We start from the raw sequence: 12,761 nt of genomic DNA, 5'->3' as shown, positions 1-12,761 counted from the left end.
CTTGTTAACATAGTCACAAAATTGCTTAGGGTTGTAGTAATTGTTTGTTACTTGTTATACTAAAAATACAACCACCACCACTACATTTTATTAAATTCTTAAAAAAATTCCTATTTAATTAATTAATATAAATCGTCCTATCTCAATTCGTGGATAATAAATGCATAGTTTTGTTTAAAACACGATAATAGCAAAATTTGTGGAAAATAAGAAATTAGCTATGGTACAATTAAATTTGCTTTAAAATTTCATCATTATATCTCAATTCGTTTTTAAGATACGATCTTTTTAAGCTTCTATTCCTCAAATCTATAACAATCAAATACGCAGAATTAGGTTTAAATAATAACCAAAACAAGGTTTATGAAAAATAAGAAATTATTTTTAGCAGATTTAATCTCCATCAAATTTACTTTAAAATGCTTGTTATTATATCGTGATATCTCAATTCGTTGTTGAGATACGATATTAAAATAACAAAAATGCATAGTTATGTCTAAAAAATCATAATATCGATATTTATGGAAAATAAGAAATTATCTATGGTACATTAAACCGTTATTAAATTTGCTTTAAAATGGTCTTTATTTCATCATGATATCTCAATCCGTTCTTGAGATACGATCTTTTTAAATTTCTCTTCTTCAAATCTATAACAATCAAATATACAGAATTAGGTTTAAATAATAACTAAAACAAGGTTTATGGAAGATAAGAAATTATTTTTAGCAGATTTAATCTTTATAAAATGTACTTTAAAATGCTTCTTATTTCATCGCGATATCTCAATTCGTTCTTGGGATACGATTTTAAAGTAACGAAAACGCATAGTTATGTTTAAAACACCATAATATCGAGATTTATGGAAAATAAGAAATTATCTATGGTACATTAAACCGTTATTAAATTTGCTTTAAAATGGTCCTTATTTCATCATTATATCTCAATTCGTTTTTAAGATGCGATCTTTTTAAGCTTCTATTCTTCAAATCTATAACAATCAAATATGCAGAATTAGGTTTAAATAATAACCAAAGCAAGGTTTATCAAAAATAAGAAATTATTTTTAGCAGATTTAATCTCCATCAAATTTACTTTAAAATGCTTCTTATTTCATCGTTATATCTCAATTCGTTTTTGAGATACGATATTAAAATAACAAAAATGCATAGTTATGTTTAAAAAATCATAATATCGAGATTTATGGAAAATAAGAAATTATCTATGGCACATTAAACCGTTATTAAATTAGCTTTAAGATGGTCTTTATTTCATCATGATATCTCAATCCGTTCTTGAGATACGATGTTTTTAAACTTCTATTCTTCAAAGCTGTAACAATCAAATGCGCAGAATTAGGTTTAAATAATAACCAAAACAAGGTTTATGGAAAATAAGAAATTATTTTTAGCAGAATTAATCTCCATCAAATTTACTTTAAAATGCTTCTTATTTCATCGTTATATCTCAATTCGTTCTTGAGATACGATTTATAACATAACAAAACGCATAGTTATGTTTAAAACACCATAATAACGAGATTTATGGAAATTAAGAATTTATCTATGGCACATTAAACCGTTATTACATTAGCTTTAAGTTGGTCTTTATTTCATCATGATATCTCAATCCGTTCTTGAGATACGATATTTTTAAACTTCTATTCTTCAAAGCTGTAACAATCAAATCCGCAGAATTAGGTTTAAATAATAACCAAAACAAGGTTCATGGAAAATAAGAATTTATTTTTAGCAGATTTAATCTCCATCAAATTTACTTTAAAATGCTTCTTATTTCATCGTTATATCTCAATTCGTTCTTGAGATACGATTTATAACATATCAAAAACGCATAGTTATGTTTAAAACGCCAAAATAACGAAATTTATGGAAACTAAGAAATTATCTATGGCACATTAAACCGTTATTAAAATTGCTTTAAAATGCTCTTTATTTCATCATGATATCTCAATCCATTCTTGAGATACGATCTTTTTAAGCTTCTATTCTTCAAATTTACAACAATCAAATTCGCAGAATTAGGTTTAAATAATAACCAAAACAAGGTTTATGGAAAATAAGAAATTATTTTTAGCAGATTTAATCTTTATAAAATTTAATTTAATATGCTTCGTATTTCATCGTGATATCTCAATTCGTTCTTGAGATACGATTTTAAAGTAACGAAAACGCATAGTTCTGTTTAAAATACCATGATAACGAGATTTATAGAAAATAAGAAATTATCTATGGCACAATTAATCGTTATTAAATTAGCTTTAAAACGGTCTCTATTTCATCATCATATCTCAATTCATTTTTGAGATACAATCAAATAAGCAGAATTAATACTAAAAAATAACTATCGAGATAATAAGAACATTTCTTTCAATAATAACCCAACTTAAAATCTATAAAAATCTCGCGTTTCTATTCACCCTTTCTTATCATACTTCCTTTCGCTTTTATCCAAAGAAAAAAAAATTAACAAAAGACCTCTTTTTAGCAATCCTTTAATGTTCCTAAAACTACCTGTAACCGAATACATTTTTAGAAGACGTGTGTCAGAAATGTATCAACCCTCTTAGACAATTTACAAAAAAGGATAAAGTACATAATAAAAAGTTCCTAAGCAACCAGTTAAAGAAAAGGGATTTAAAAAAAAACCTGGATTGATACACACGAACACACGTCGTGGTAGTTCGTGTGTTATTTACCATTTTTTTATTTACGAATGGTGAACATGTGGTGGTCCATTGTGTAGGCACGCCTGAGCACACAAACGCACGCGTTTACCTGAGGGTGCAACCCCTTCACGTGGAAACAACCCTAAAGTTTTGGCACATCAGCTGTACATAAAGCAAATAATGTAGCGAAATGGCCGCAAAGGTTGTTTAAAATAATAATAAAAAACTTCTTTTGTGGGGGAGAAAACGTCTTAGATTGACGAGAAGAAAAAAAAATAGATTAGTTAAGGGTGTCTAAATTTACAAAACGTGAAAAGAATAAAAAATGATTCTCTTTTCTTTTCGATTCGAATGAATCGAATATCTTCAGGGTGTAAAATTTGTTTTTTTTAAAACGATTTTTTCTGGATTTCGATTGAAAGGGGGTTCCAATCCAATTGAATTGATGATGGCAGATGGCTTTTTTTTTAATTTTTGTAACGGAAAATTTTATGATTTAATAATTTAAATGTAAATTAATAACAAGAAAAGTAATGTTTAGGAAACATAAAAGAAACACTAAAAGCCAAGATTACGTTTCACACGTTTTCATGCAAACATCATTAATTAATGTAATCGTTGTTTAATTTGTTGGTTTCGCATCAAATCAAAGAAGAAAAAAACATCAAGGATGTCTGTTTAATCAACAATATCTGTTGTTGACTCAAAATACAATTTATTCTCTTTTAATTAAATTTAAATTTTATTCTCTTTGAGGTAAATGTCAGCTCATTGATTTTTATTATATCTAAATAAACATGAATAATGGATGAAAAAGGAGTCCTTTTATGGGTTTATTGGCGAAAAAGGGTTAAAAACAACCTCTCAAACGAAAGGCGCATGCTCAAAATAAACTCGCCCCACATATTTTCCATCGATATTATGTAAACGAAGGACGCGTGCGCGAGTTCACGCGCTTTCCATGCACATACACGTACCGATTTCCATGAATCCCGCCGCCCCGCGATATAAGATTTCAACCCTTATTCAAAGGGTAGCCAATAGCAACGCTCGTGTGCCGTACGGGTGCCAGAGCCTTGGCCCTTTTATTCCCCACCGAACCAACACCCCTTTCACCGACCTCCACCGCTTATATTCGATCACAGAGGTTTACCTTTCTTATTTGTCGTTTTATTTATTTTTTTTACCTCTCGTCTTGTTCAGGGACGACTTCCGGTGTTACTACATCCCAAAGATTCGAACCTAAAGGGGTTGGGGTGTTTTTTTTTGTGCGAGGGCACATCAAGGGCTTTTATAATTACGTTTTTATTAGGAGGTGTTAAAATAATAATTGCAAATTCCTATATTACGTTTCGTTTAATATACAACTAAATATTTGCATTATTGAAGACATTAAAAATTCTTTATATAAAGTTCACCTCTATAAAGCTTGTTTATAGTGTGTTGTAAAAATTTATCCAGTTGACGCTTGAAAATATAATTTGTCTGGTTAATACAACTATAAAATTTAACGTGACATTGGCTATGTATAAATTAATATTTTCGCTTCATAACATTATAACAAGTAATTTTATAGATTATAAATCAAAGTTATATTAGCTAATGATGAAATTAATTTAATTTAAATGATACAACATTTTAAATTTCGATTTTTCAAATATAAATAAAGATTTATGATAAATAAGAAATTATTTGTGGCATATTAAATTTGCATTAAAATGTTCTTTATTTCATCATTATATCTCAATTCATTCTTGAGATATGATTTCTTAAATTATTATTTTTAAAATATAAATAAAAATGTAGAGTTGGGTTTAAAAAATTATAATAATGAGATTTATGAAAACTAAGATAGAATTTATGGCACATTTAATCTTCATTAAATTTACTTTGAAATGCTTCTTATTTCATCCTTATATCTCAATTCGTTCTTGAGGTACAACATTTTAAATTTCGATTTTTAAAATATTAATAAAGATGCAGATTTGTGTTTAAAAAATCGTAGCAACGAGATTTATGGTAAATAAGAAACTATTTGTGGCATATTAAATTTGCATTAAAATGTTCTTTATTTTATCATTATATCTCAATTCGTTCTTGAGATATGATTTCTTCAACCATTATTTTTAAAATATTAATAAAGACGTAGATTTGTGTTTAAAAAATCATAATAACGAGGTTCATAAAAACTAAGATACAATTTATGGCACATTTAATCTTCATTAAATTTACTTTCAAATGCTTTTTATTTCATCCTTATATCTCAATTCGTTCTTGAGATACAACATTTTAAATTTCGATTTTTAAAATATTAATAAAGATGCTGATTTGTGTTTAAAAAATCATTATAACGAGGTTCATAAAAACTAAGATACAATTTATGACACATTTAATCTTCATTAAATTTACTTTCAAATGCTTCTTATTTCATCCTTATATCTCAATTCGTTCTTGAGATACAACATTTCAAATTTCGATTTTTAAAATATTAATAAAGATGCAGATTTGTGTTTAAAAAATCGTAGCAACGAGATTTATGGTAAATAAGAAACTATTTGTGACATATTAAATTTGCATTAAAATGTTCTTTATTTCATCATTATATCTCAATTCGTTCTTGAGATATGATTTCTTCAACCATTATTTTTAAAATATTAATAAAGACGTAGATTTGTGTTTAAAAAATCATAATAACGAGGTTCATAAAAACTAAGATACAATTTATGGCACATTTAATCTTCATTAAATTTACTTTCAAATGTTTCTTATTTCATCCTTATATCTCAATTCGTTCTTGAGGTACAACATTTTAAATTTCGATTTTTAAAATATTAATAAAGATGCAGATTTGTGTTTAAAAAATCATAATAACGAGGTTCATAAAAACTAAGATACAATTTATGACACATTTAATCTTCATTAAATTTACTTTCAAATGTTTCTTATTTCATCCTTATATCTCAATTCGTTCTTGAGATATAACATTTTAAATTTCGATTTTTAAAATATTAACAAAGATGCAGATTTGTGTTTAAAAAATCGTAGCAACGAGATTTATGGTAAATAAGAAACTATTTGTGACATATTAAATTTGCATTAAAATGTTCTTTATTTCATCATTATATATCAATTCGTTCTTGAGATATGATTTCTTCAACCATTATTTTTAAAATATTAATAAAGACGTAGATTTGTGTTTAAAAAATCATAATAACGAGGTTCATAAAAACTAAGATACAATTTATGGCACATTTAATCTTCATTAAATTTACTTTCAAATGTTTCTTATTTCATCCTTATATCTCAATTCGTTCTTGAGGTACAACATTTTAAATTTCGATTTTTAAAATATTAATAAAGATGTAGATTTGTGTTTACAAAATCATAATAACGAGGTTCATAAAAACTAAGATACAATTTATGGCACATTTAATCTTCATTAAATTTACTTTCAAATGCTTCTTATTTCATCCTTATATCTCAATTCGTTCTTGAGATACAACATTTTAAATTTCAATTTTTAAAGTATAAATTAAGATGCAGAGTTGTGTTTAAAAAATCGTAGCAACGCGATTTATGATAACTTAGAAATGACTTATGGCACATTTAATCTTCATTAAATTTACGTTCAAATGCTTTTTATTTCATCCTTATATCTCAATTCGTTCTTGAGATACGATATAAGTTATTACGATATTATAAACTTCAAAAAATCTTTTCATCAAGTCTGATAATCACTTCTATTCAGGGTTGGAACGCAAACATGTTAAATATTATTTTACATATTTGATAATCAAGGTCATAATTGTCGTTTCAAGTTGATAACATCTCCCTACCATTTCTCAACATTCTTCTAGATATCTATAAACATCATCTCTGATGCTTCTCAACAACATCCTTGATATCGTCTCTGACTTTCCTCAACATTGTTCACGGTAGTCTTCAACATCATCTCTTAACATAATAAGCAACATATCTTAATACTAACCCAACCTTGCTCAACATCTCTTTCCTTAACATCTTTACGTCATCTGTTAATATCCTTCTCAACACCTTGTAACATGATTCTTGATCAAAATCATCTTTGAAATCTCCCAAATTTGTTATTAACATCGAATATCGTATTTAGCATCCAAATCCAACATATCTCAAGAGTTTCACTCAATATCTTCCTCACCATCTATCAATATCGACCTTAACATCGCTGTACATCGACTCTGACACCATGTCTGACAAGTCATTGATGGTGTTTTTCCTAACACAATCCTCGCACCTTTCAACGTCTTTCCTTTCGGTCCTTAACATTCCTCAACTTTGGCACCAAAATCGTTTAATCCGCTTCCCTACTATTGTTCAACATCATTTTTGATATTTTCATATCATATTGTTGTCTGAAATCATTATTTCAACTAAAAATTTTGATTTTGTTATTTTTTTATGAAATATATAAAGCACAATAAAATTAAATAAAGATAAAATACAATTTAATAAAAATAAAAATCGAATAAGATGGAACAGATAGATTTGGGAATTTTGGATCCTATACGTTAGAATTTTTTTTTTTTGGTAGGGGTCTAAAAACCTTGGGGGCATACCATCGTAGTCGTCCTTTTGAAGATTCGCAATTTGATTCGGAGGACCTAAGTAAATTGCGGCCTGCTTTTGCCAGACGCTTTCGCAGTGGCCTGCCCTTGTGCTTTGGGTTCCCGGACGGACACAAATCAGTGAATACGGAAGGAGCGGTGGCGTGGCATCCCCCGGCCCTTATGTTTACCACCCCCAAGATTCTGCCGGTCGAACGAACCGTCTTGTTTGAACAGGTCCACACGTTCACGTGTTTTAGAACGCCCAGCGTTAATGGTACCTTTTATTTCTAACGGTGATTTGATTATTCCGGGCCGAAAATCCGGATGGTTCCGGATCATTTTGATCCTTTTGAGTCGAAAAATTAAATAAAAATGTTTATGGAAGTACAAATAAATATATAGCGTTGAAGTAAAAGCGGTTTCTGGAGGTCGAAGACCGAAGAAGGGAAAAATGGCAAAGTTTGTTGTGTCGGGTCCAGCTAGGGAAAGAGAGAGAGTGAGGATAAAGGGGATGCAAGGGGGGCGGAAACTGCGTGGTGGGACGCGGGGGCGGTATTGATTAGGCGACCCTAGTTAGCACTGCGCCCTCCCGGCCACCCCCTTTGGTGCCCGTCGTCCCGATAGAAATAAAGGCGATGGCTACGAACTATCGTAGGACTGGAAATGTCTATTTGCCTAATCTACACGAATATTTATGTGTGTTAGCCCAAGGCTGGACCTTTTCATTTCATTCGACATCCCCTTTAATATCTCCCCGATGAATAATGTGTTTAAACATTCTCTCAACAATTTTGCTCAAAATAAAACTAAAATTTAATTTTGATGCATGTGTATTAAGATGGGTAAATCTAAATGTTTCTAGTATAGTTTTTAGGTATAGTGTTAGTTCAATACAAATATGACAAAACAATTAAAACTAGAACTAACACTAGAATTAACATTAGTCCTAAAACTTGAAAGATTCGGGTTTAGCCTCACGTCTCTTAAGACGGCTAAACCCGAATGTTTCTAGTAGTAGGTCTAGTGTTAGTTCTAGTGCTAGTGTTAGTTCTTATTTTACAATATCATCTCTAGCATCTCTGAACATAATAAGTAACATATTTCAATACTAACCTAACTTTGCTTAAAATCTCTTTCCTTAACACCTTTCCGTCATCTGTTAATATTCTTCTCGATACTTTGTAACATTATTCCTGATCAAAATCATCTTTGAAATCTCTCAAATTTATTCCTAACATCTTCGAATATCGTATTTGGCATCAAAATCCTTCCACACATATCTCCTCGTAATCCCTAACATATCTCAAGAGTTTCTTAGGTTCAGTCAATATCTTCCTCATCATCTATCGATATTGAAGTTGCCATCTCTCAACATCATATCTGATAATTAATTGATGACCTTTCCCGTCTTTCTTGGAAACTATCAACACCAACCTTAATATCACTAAACTTTGTCACTAATATATCTCAACATAATCTCTAATATCTTCCAATGTGGTCCTTAACCTTCCTTAAACTTGCGTATGGCACCAAAATCGTTTAGGCATACTTAGATATTTATCAAGATCGTTCTTAATATCTCCAAGCATCAACCCTAATATCGCGCAACATCATTTTTAATATTTTCTATCATCGTCCCTGTTTTCTTTATTTAACCTTTTGAACCATTTTTATTATTAGACAATTTTCTTCGAACTGATTATTTAGGCCCACTTTTACCATCCTCCTGAGAAACTATCTAGAGGATAGTTGCCATGGTTACGGCGGTTTTAAGCACTCTCATTGGCTAAGAGCTGGATTTATCTATCGGATAAATTTATCAAGAGATGGTAAAAGTGGGCTTTAATGAGGTATTGAAAAATAAATTACACCATAAAATTTGTTGATTAATATAAAAAAAGAAATGCAAATTTTAAACATTTAAAAATGAGACGCTCATCCATAAAACGATGATAACTGTTCTCTAGCTAGAACACTTTCTTGACACTGACTAAATATTGCAGATGATTGGGGATTTCGATTAGATAGGATATTTAAACTACCACTTTTTTTTTTCAATAGTTTCCCTTTGCAACCGTCAGTCTTTTAACACTAACAAAATCAGCTCTCGAATCCGCTAGTAAAGTACCAGAAGATCTGCAAATATTAATCTTTTTTTTTTATTATTTAGTAAGGTTACAATCTAGCACTGAAGAACAAGTAAAACTAGAACTAACACTAGACCGAGAACTAGAAACATTTGGATTTAGCCGCACGTCTCTCAAGACGGCTAAACCCGAATTATTCTAGTTCTAGATCTTGTATTAGTACTAGTGATAGTGCTAGTGTAAAACTAGAACTAACACTAGACGTAGAACTAGAAAGTTTCGGGTTTAGCCGTGCGTCTTTAGAAGGTCATATCTTTATTTATTATATTAGCGTGTCACTCAATGTGTTTTGATTGAAATAAAATACGTTTTTGAAAGTAAATTTTTGAGTTTAAACTCAAAATTATGGATTAAGCTGTATGGGATTGTTGATTTGAAACTATGTTCTTTGAGAGATAAGTTAAACTAAAAGCAAATCAGATGGACATTTTGCTCAACGTTTTGATAGCTGATTTCACATCTCAATTGTCTCCATTTCTTAAAAAGCACCTATTAAAAATTTACCATATAGAAAGCAATTAAAAGTCTTAAAACAAACGAGTGGGATTAAAAAAGAAGATGCCAACATAATAACAAAAATAGATGATGAAATGAAGAGAAAAGACCATTCATGATACTTCTTGCAACTTCACCAATGCGTTTTAGGCAATAATTTCGGAATATTTTATAGCTTTGTGATCCCTCAATAAAAATTAACAACTGACAAATTTCATCAATCAGACAAAATCATCATTTTATTTTTCCAAGTTTTATATTTTAAGTATTCTTCCTATAAAGGCAATAATTGAGGCGATTTCTTAGGTCATTTCATATCATTAGTATATTCGTAATTGAATCTTGTTAGTCCTTTTTGTCTCCAATATCGGAACACAACCTTTAATACTTTGTATGGGATCACACATATCTCCTCATAATCCCTAACATATCTCAAGAGTTTCTTAGGTTCACTCAATATCTTCCTCATCATCTGTCAATATTAAAGTTGCTATCTCTCAACATCTTGTCTGATGATTCACTGATGGCCTTTCTCCTAACACAACCCTCGCATCTTTCATCGTCTTTCTTGGAAACTATCAATACCATCCTTAATATCACTAAACATTGTCACTAATATATTTTAACATGATCTCTGATATCTTCCAATGTGGTCCTTAACCTTCCTCAACTTTACCTATGGCACCAAAATCGTTTAGGCATACTTAGATATTTATCAAGATCGTTCTTAATATCTCTAAGCATCATCCCTAATATCGCTCAACATCATTTTTGATATTTTCTATCATAGTCGCTGTTTTCTTTATTTAACCTTTTGAATCTCGACGGTTTTCTTCCAACTGATTATTTAGTAAGATTACAATCTATCACTGAATAACAAGTAAAACTAGAACTAACACTAGACCGAGAACTAGAAACATTCGGATTTAGCCACAAGTCTCTCAAGACGGCTAAACCCGAATGATTCTAGTTCTAGGTCTAGTGTTGGTTCTAGTTTTACGCTATTACTAGCACTAACACAAGACCTAGAACTAGAATCATTCGGGTTTAGCCGTCTTCAGAGACGTGCGGCTAAATCCGAATGTTTCTAATCCTAAGTCTAGTGTTAGTTCTAGTGCTAGTATTAGTTCTTATTTTACTAACATCATCCTTGATGTTGTCTCTGGCCTTCGTCAACATTGTTCACGGCAGTCTTCAATATCGTCTCTAACTTCCTTGCTCAACATCTCTTTGCTTAACACCTTTCCGTCATCTGTTAATCGTCTAGTGTTGGTTCTAGTTTTACACTATTACTAGAACTAACACTAGACCTAGAACTAGAATCATTCGGGTTTAGCCGTCTTAAGAGACGTGCGGCTAAACCCAAATGTTTCTAATTCTAGGTCTAGTGTTAGTTCTAGTTTTACTTGTTATTCAGTGCTAGATTGTTGTATATTTTTATTGAACTAAAAGTAAAACTAACACTAAACCTAGAATTAGAATCATTCGGGTTTAGCCGTCTTGAGAGACGTGCGGCTAAACCCGAATGTTTCTAGTTCTAGGTCTAGTGTTAGTTCTAGTGTTAGTTGTTATTTTAGTTATTATTTAGCTTTAGATTGTAATATATTTGTAATGAAATTATCGTTGTTATTCACTGCTAATTAATACAGAACGCGAATTTGTGTTTATTAAAATTATTCATTCAATCAGTTTAAAGTGATATAACATACTTTTGGTTCTCCCTTCCCCATACTAATTCATTATATCGAGATTTCACCGTAATTTGTTATTTGTTTAAATGTTTAAATTAAAAATAAACACACGTGTAAGATATTATTATATTATGTTTTTTTTCTTGGTGGATTTAAAGGTGTATTAATTTCATACTATTCATCAACGATTTGATAACGGTTATAAACAACTCTAATTTTAGATGTTTTTAAGAAGATTGTTTATATTAGATTATTAATTCTTTCGGGTTTATTTTTGTACTTCAAATTAAACCGAAACGTATTATTTGGATATAATTGTTTGAAAATAATTATTTTAATATAAATATGCACGTTATCCTGTAATTTTCAAGAAATAAACCCAAGGAGGAGACTGTCGGCGTGGTCATTTCATGTCTAGCACTAATTTAACAGCCGTAAATCCACTTTTTGTTCCGTAGTCGTCCCTCGAAAGACGCTAAACATTTCGTCATCGCCGGTAGTAACAACGTGTTATTTGGACATCGGATAATATCACCACACCGGTCGGTCATTAGTAAAATTATCCACCTCCTTTTCCTCTCTCTCGAAAACTTTTTTTTATCTTTCTGTTGTCGTTCGTTTCTTTGAACTGATTATGTACGTCTGAATGTCATTATAACAATTTTTTTTTGATTTTTCAGGAAAATTATGGCTAAACGACTCTACGAATCCATGGAAAACCGAACTTCCCTCCGTCGAAGAATCAAAGTTAGCATTCGAAGCACGTTTAGGGCTGTCACCAAGTGAGTATTTACCATTTTTTACCCCTCAAAAAACAACCGTGACAAAGACACATTAAAAATAATGGATCTTCGATAAATCTTATCGGAATGAAAAGGTTAATTAAAAGAAGATCCCCTTCACGTAGAAACCTTTCAATGCATAATAAAGTATGGTGGGTAAAAGCTTCTTAAGAAGATCGTTTTTCTTTTGGCGTGTTTTGGTGAATTTGGAGAAAAATTTAACACCTCGTCGTCTTTACCCTAGTATGGTCCGTGTTCGACGCCATTTAGCTACCCCTGCTGGCAACCAAATTGCCCCCTAAGTGTCGTCCATAGTTTCCCCCCTTGAAAAAAAATCCCTCCCACACACGCGCAGCTGGGAACTTTCTCTTATT

The 12,761-nt window shown here is 30.6% G+C and overlaps 1 protein-coding gene across 2 annotated transcripts in view; it reads left to right on the top strand.

Annotated features, from left to right (window-relative positions):
* The window catches only part of LOC111414353 (POU domain protein 2-like), an 84,059-nt gene that overhangs the window by 41,803 nt on the left and 29,495 nt on the right, over positions 1-12,761 (top strand). For both annotated transcript variants that reach the window (XM_023045672.2, XM_023045671.2), the window contains exon 3: positions 12,286-12,387. In XM_023045672.2, coding sequence (XP_022901440.1) covers positions 12,286-12,387 — 102 coding nt within the window. The remainder of the gene's footprint in view (positions 1-12,285; positions 12,388-12,761) is intronic.

Source organism: Onthophagus taurus, chromosome 11, assembly GCF_036711975.1.
Source record: "Onthophagus taurus isolate NC chromosome 11, IU_Otau_3.0, whole genome shotgun sequence".
Taxonomy (NCBI): Eukaryota; Metazoa; Arthropoda; class Insecta; order Coleoptera; family Scarabaeidae; genus Onthophagus; species Onthophagus taurus.
The sequence above is the reverse complement of the archived record's forward strand: the minus strand, read 5'-3'. Positions and strand labels throughout refer to the sequence as shown.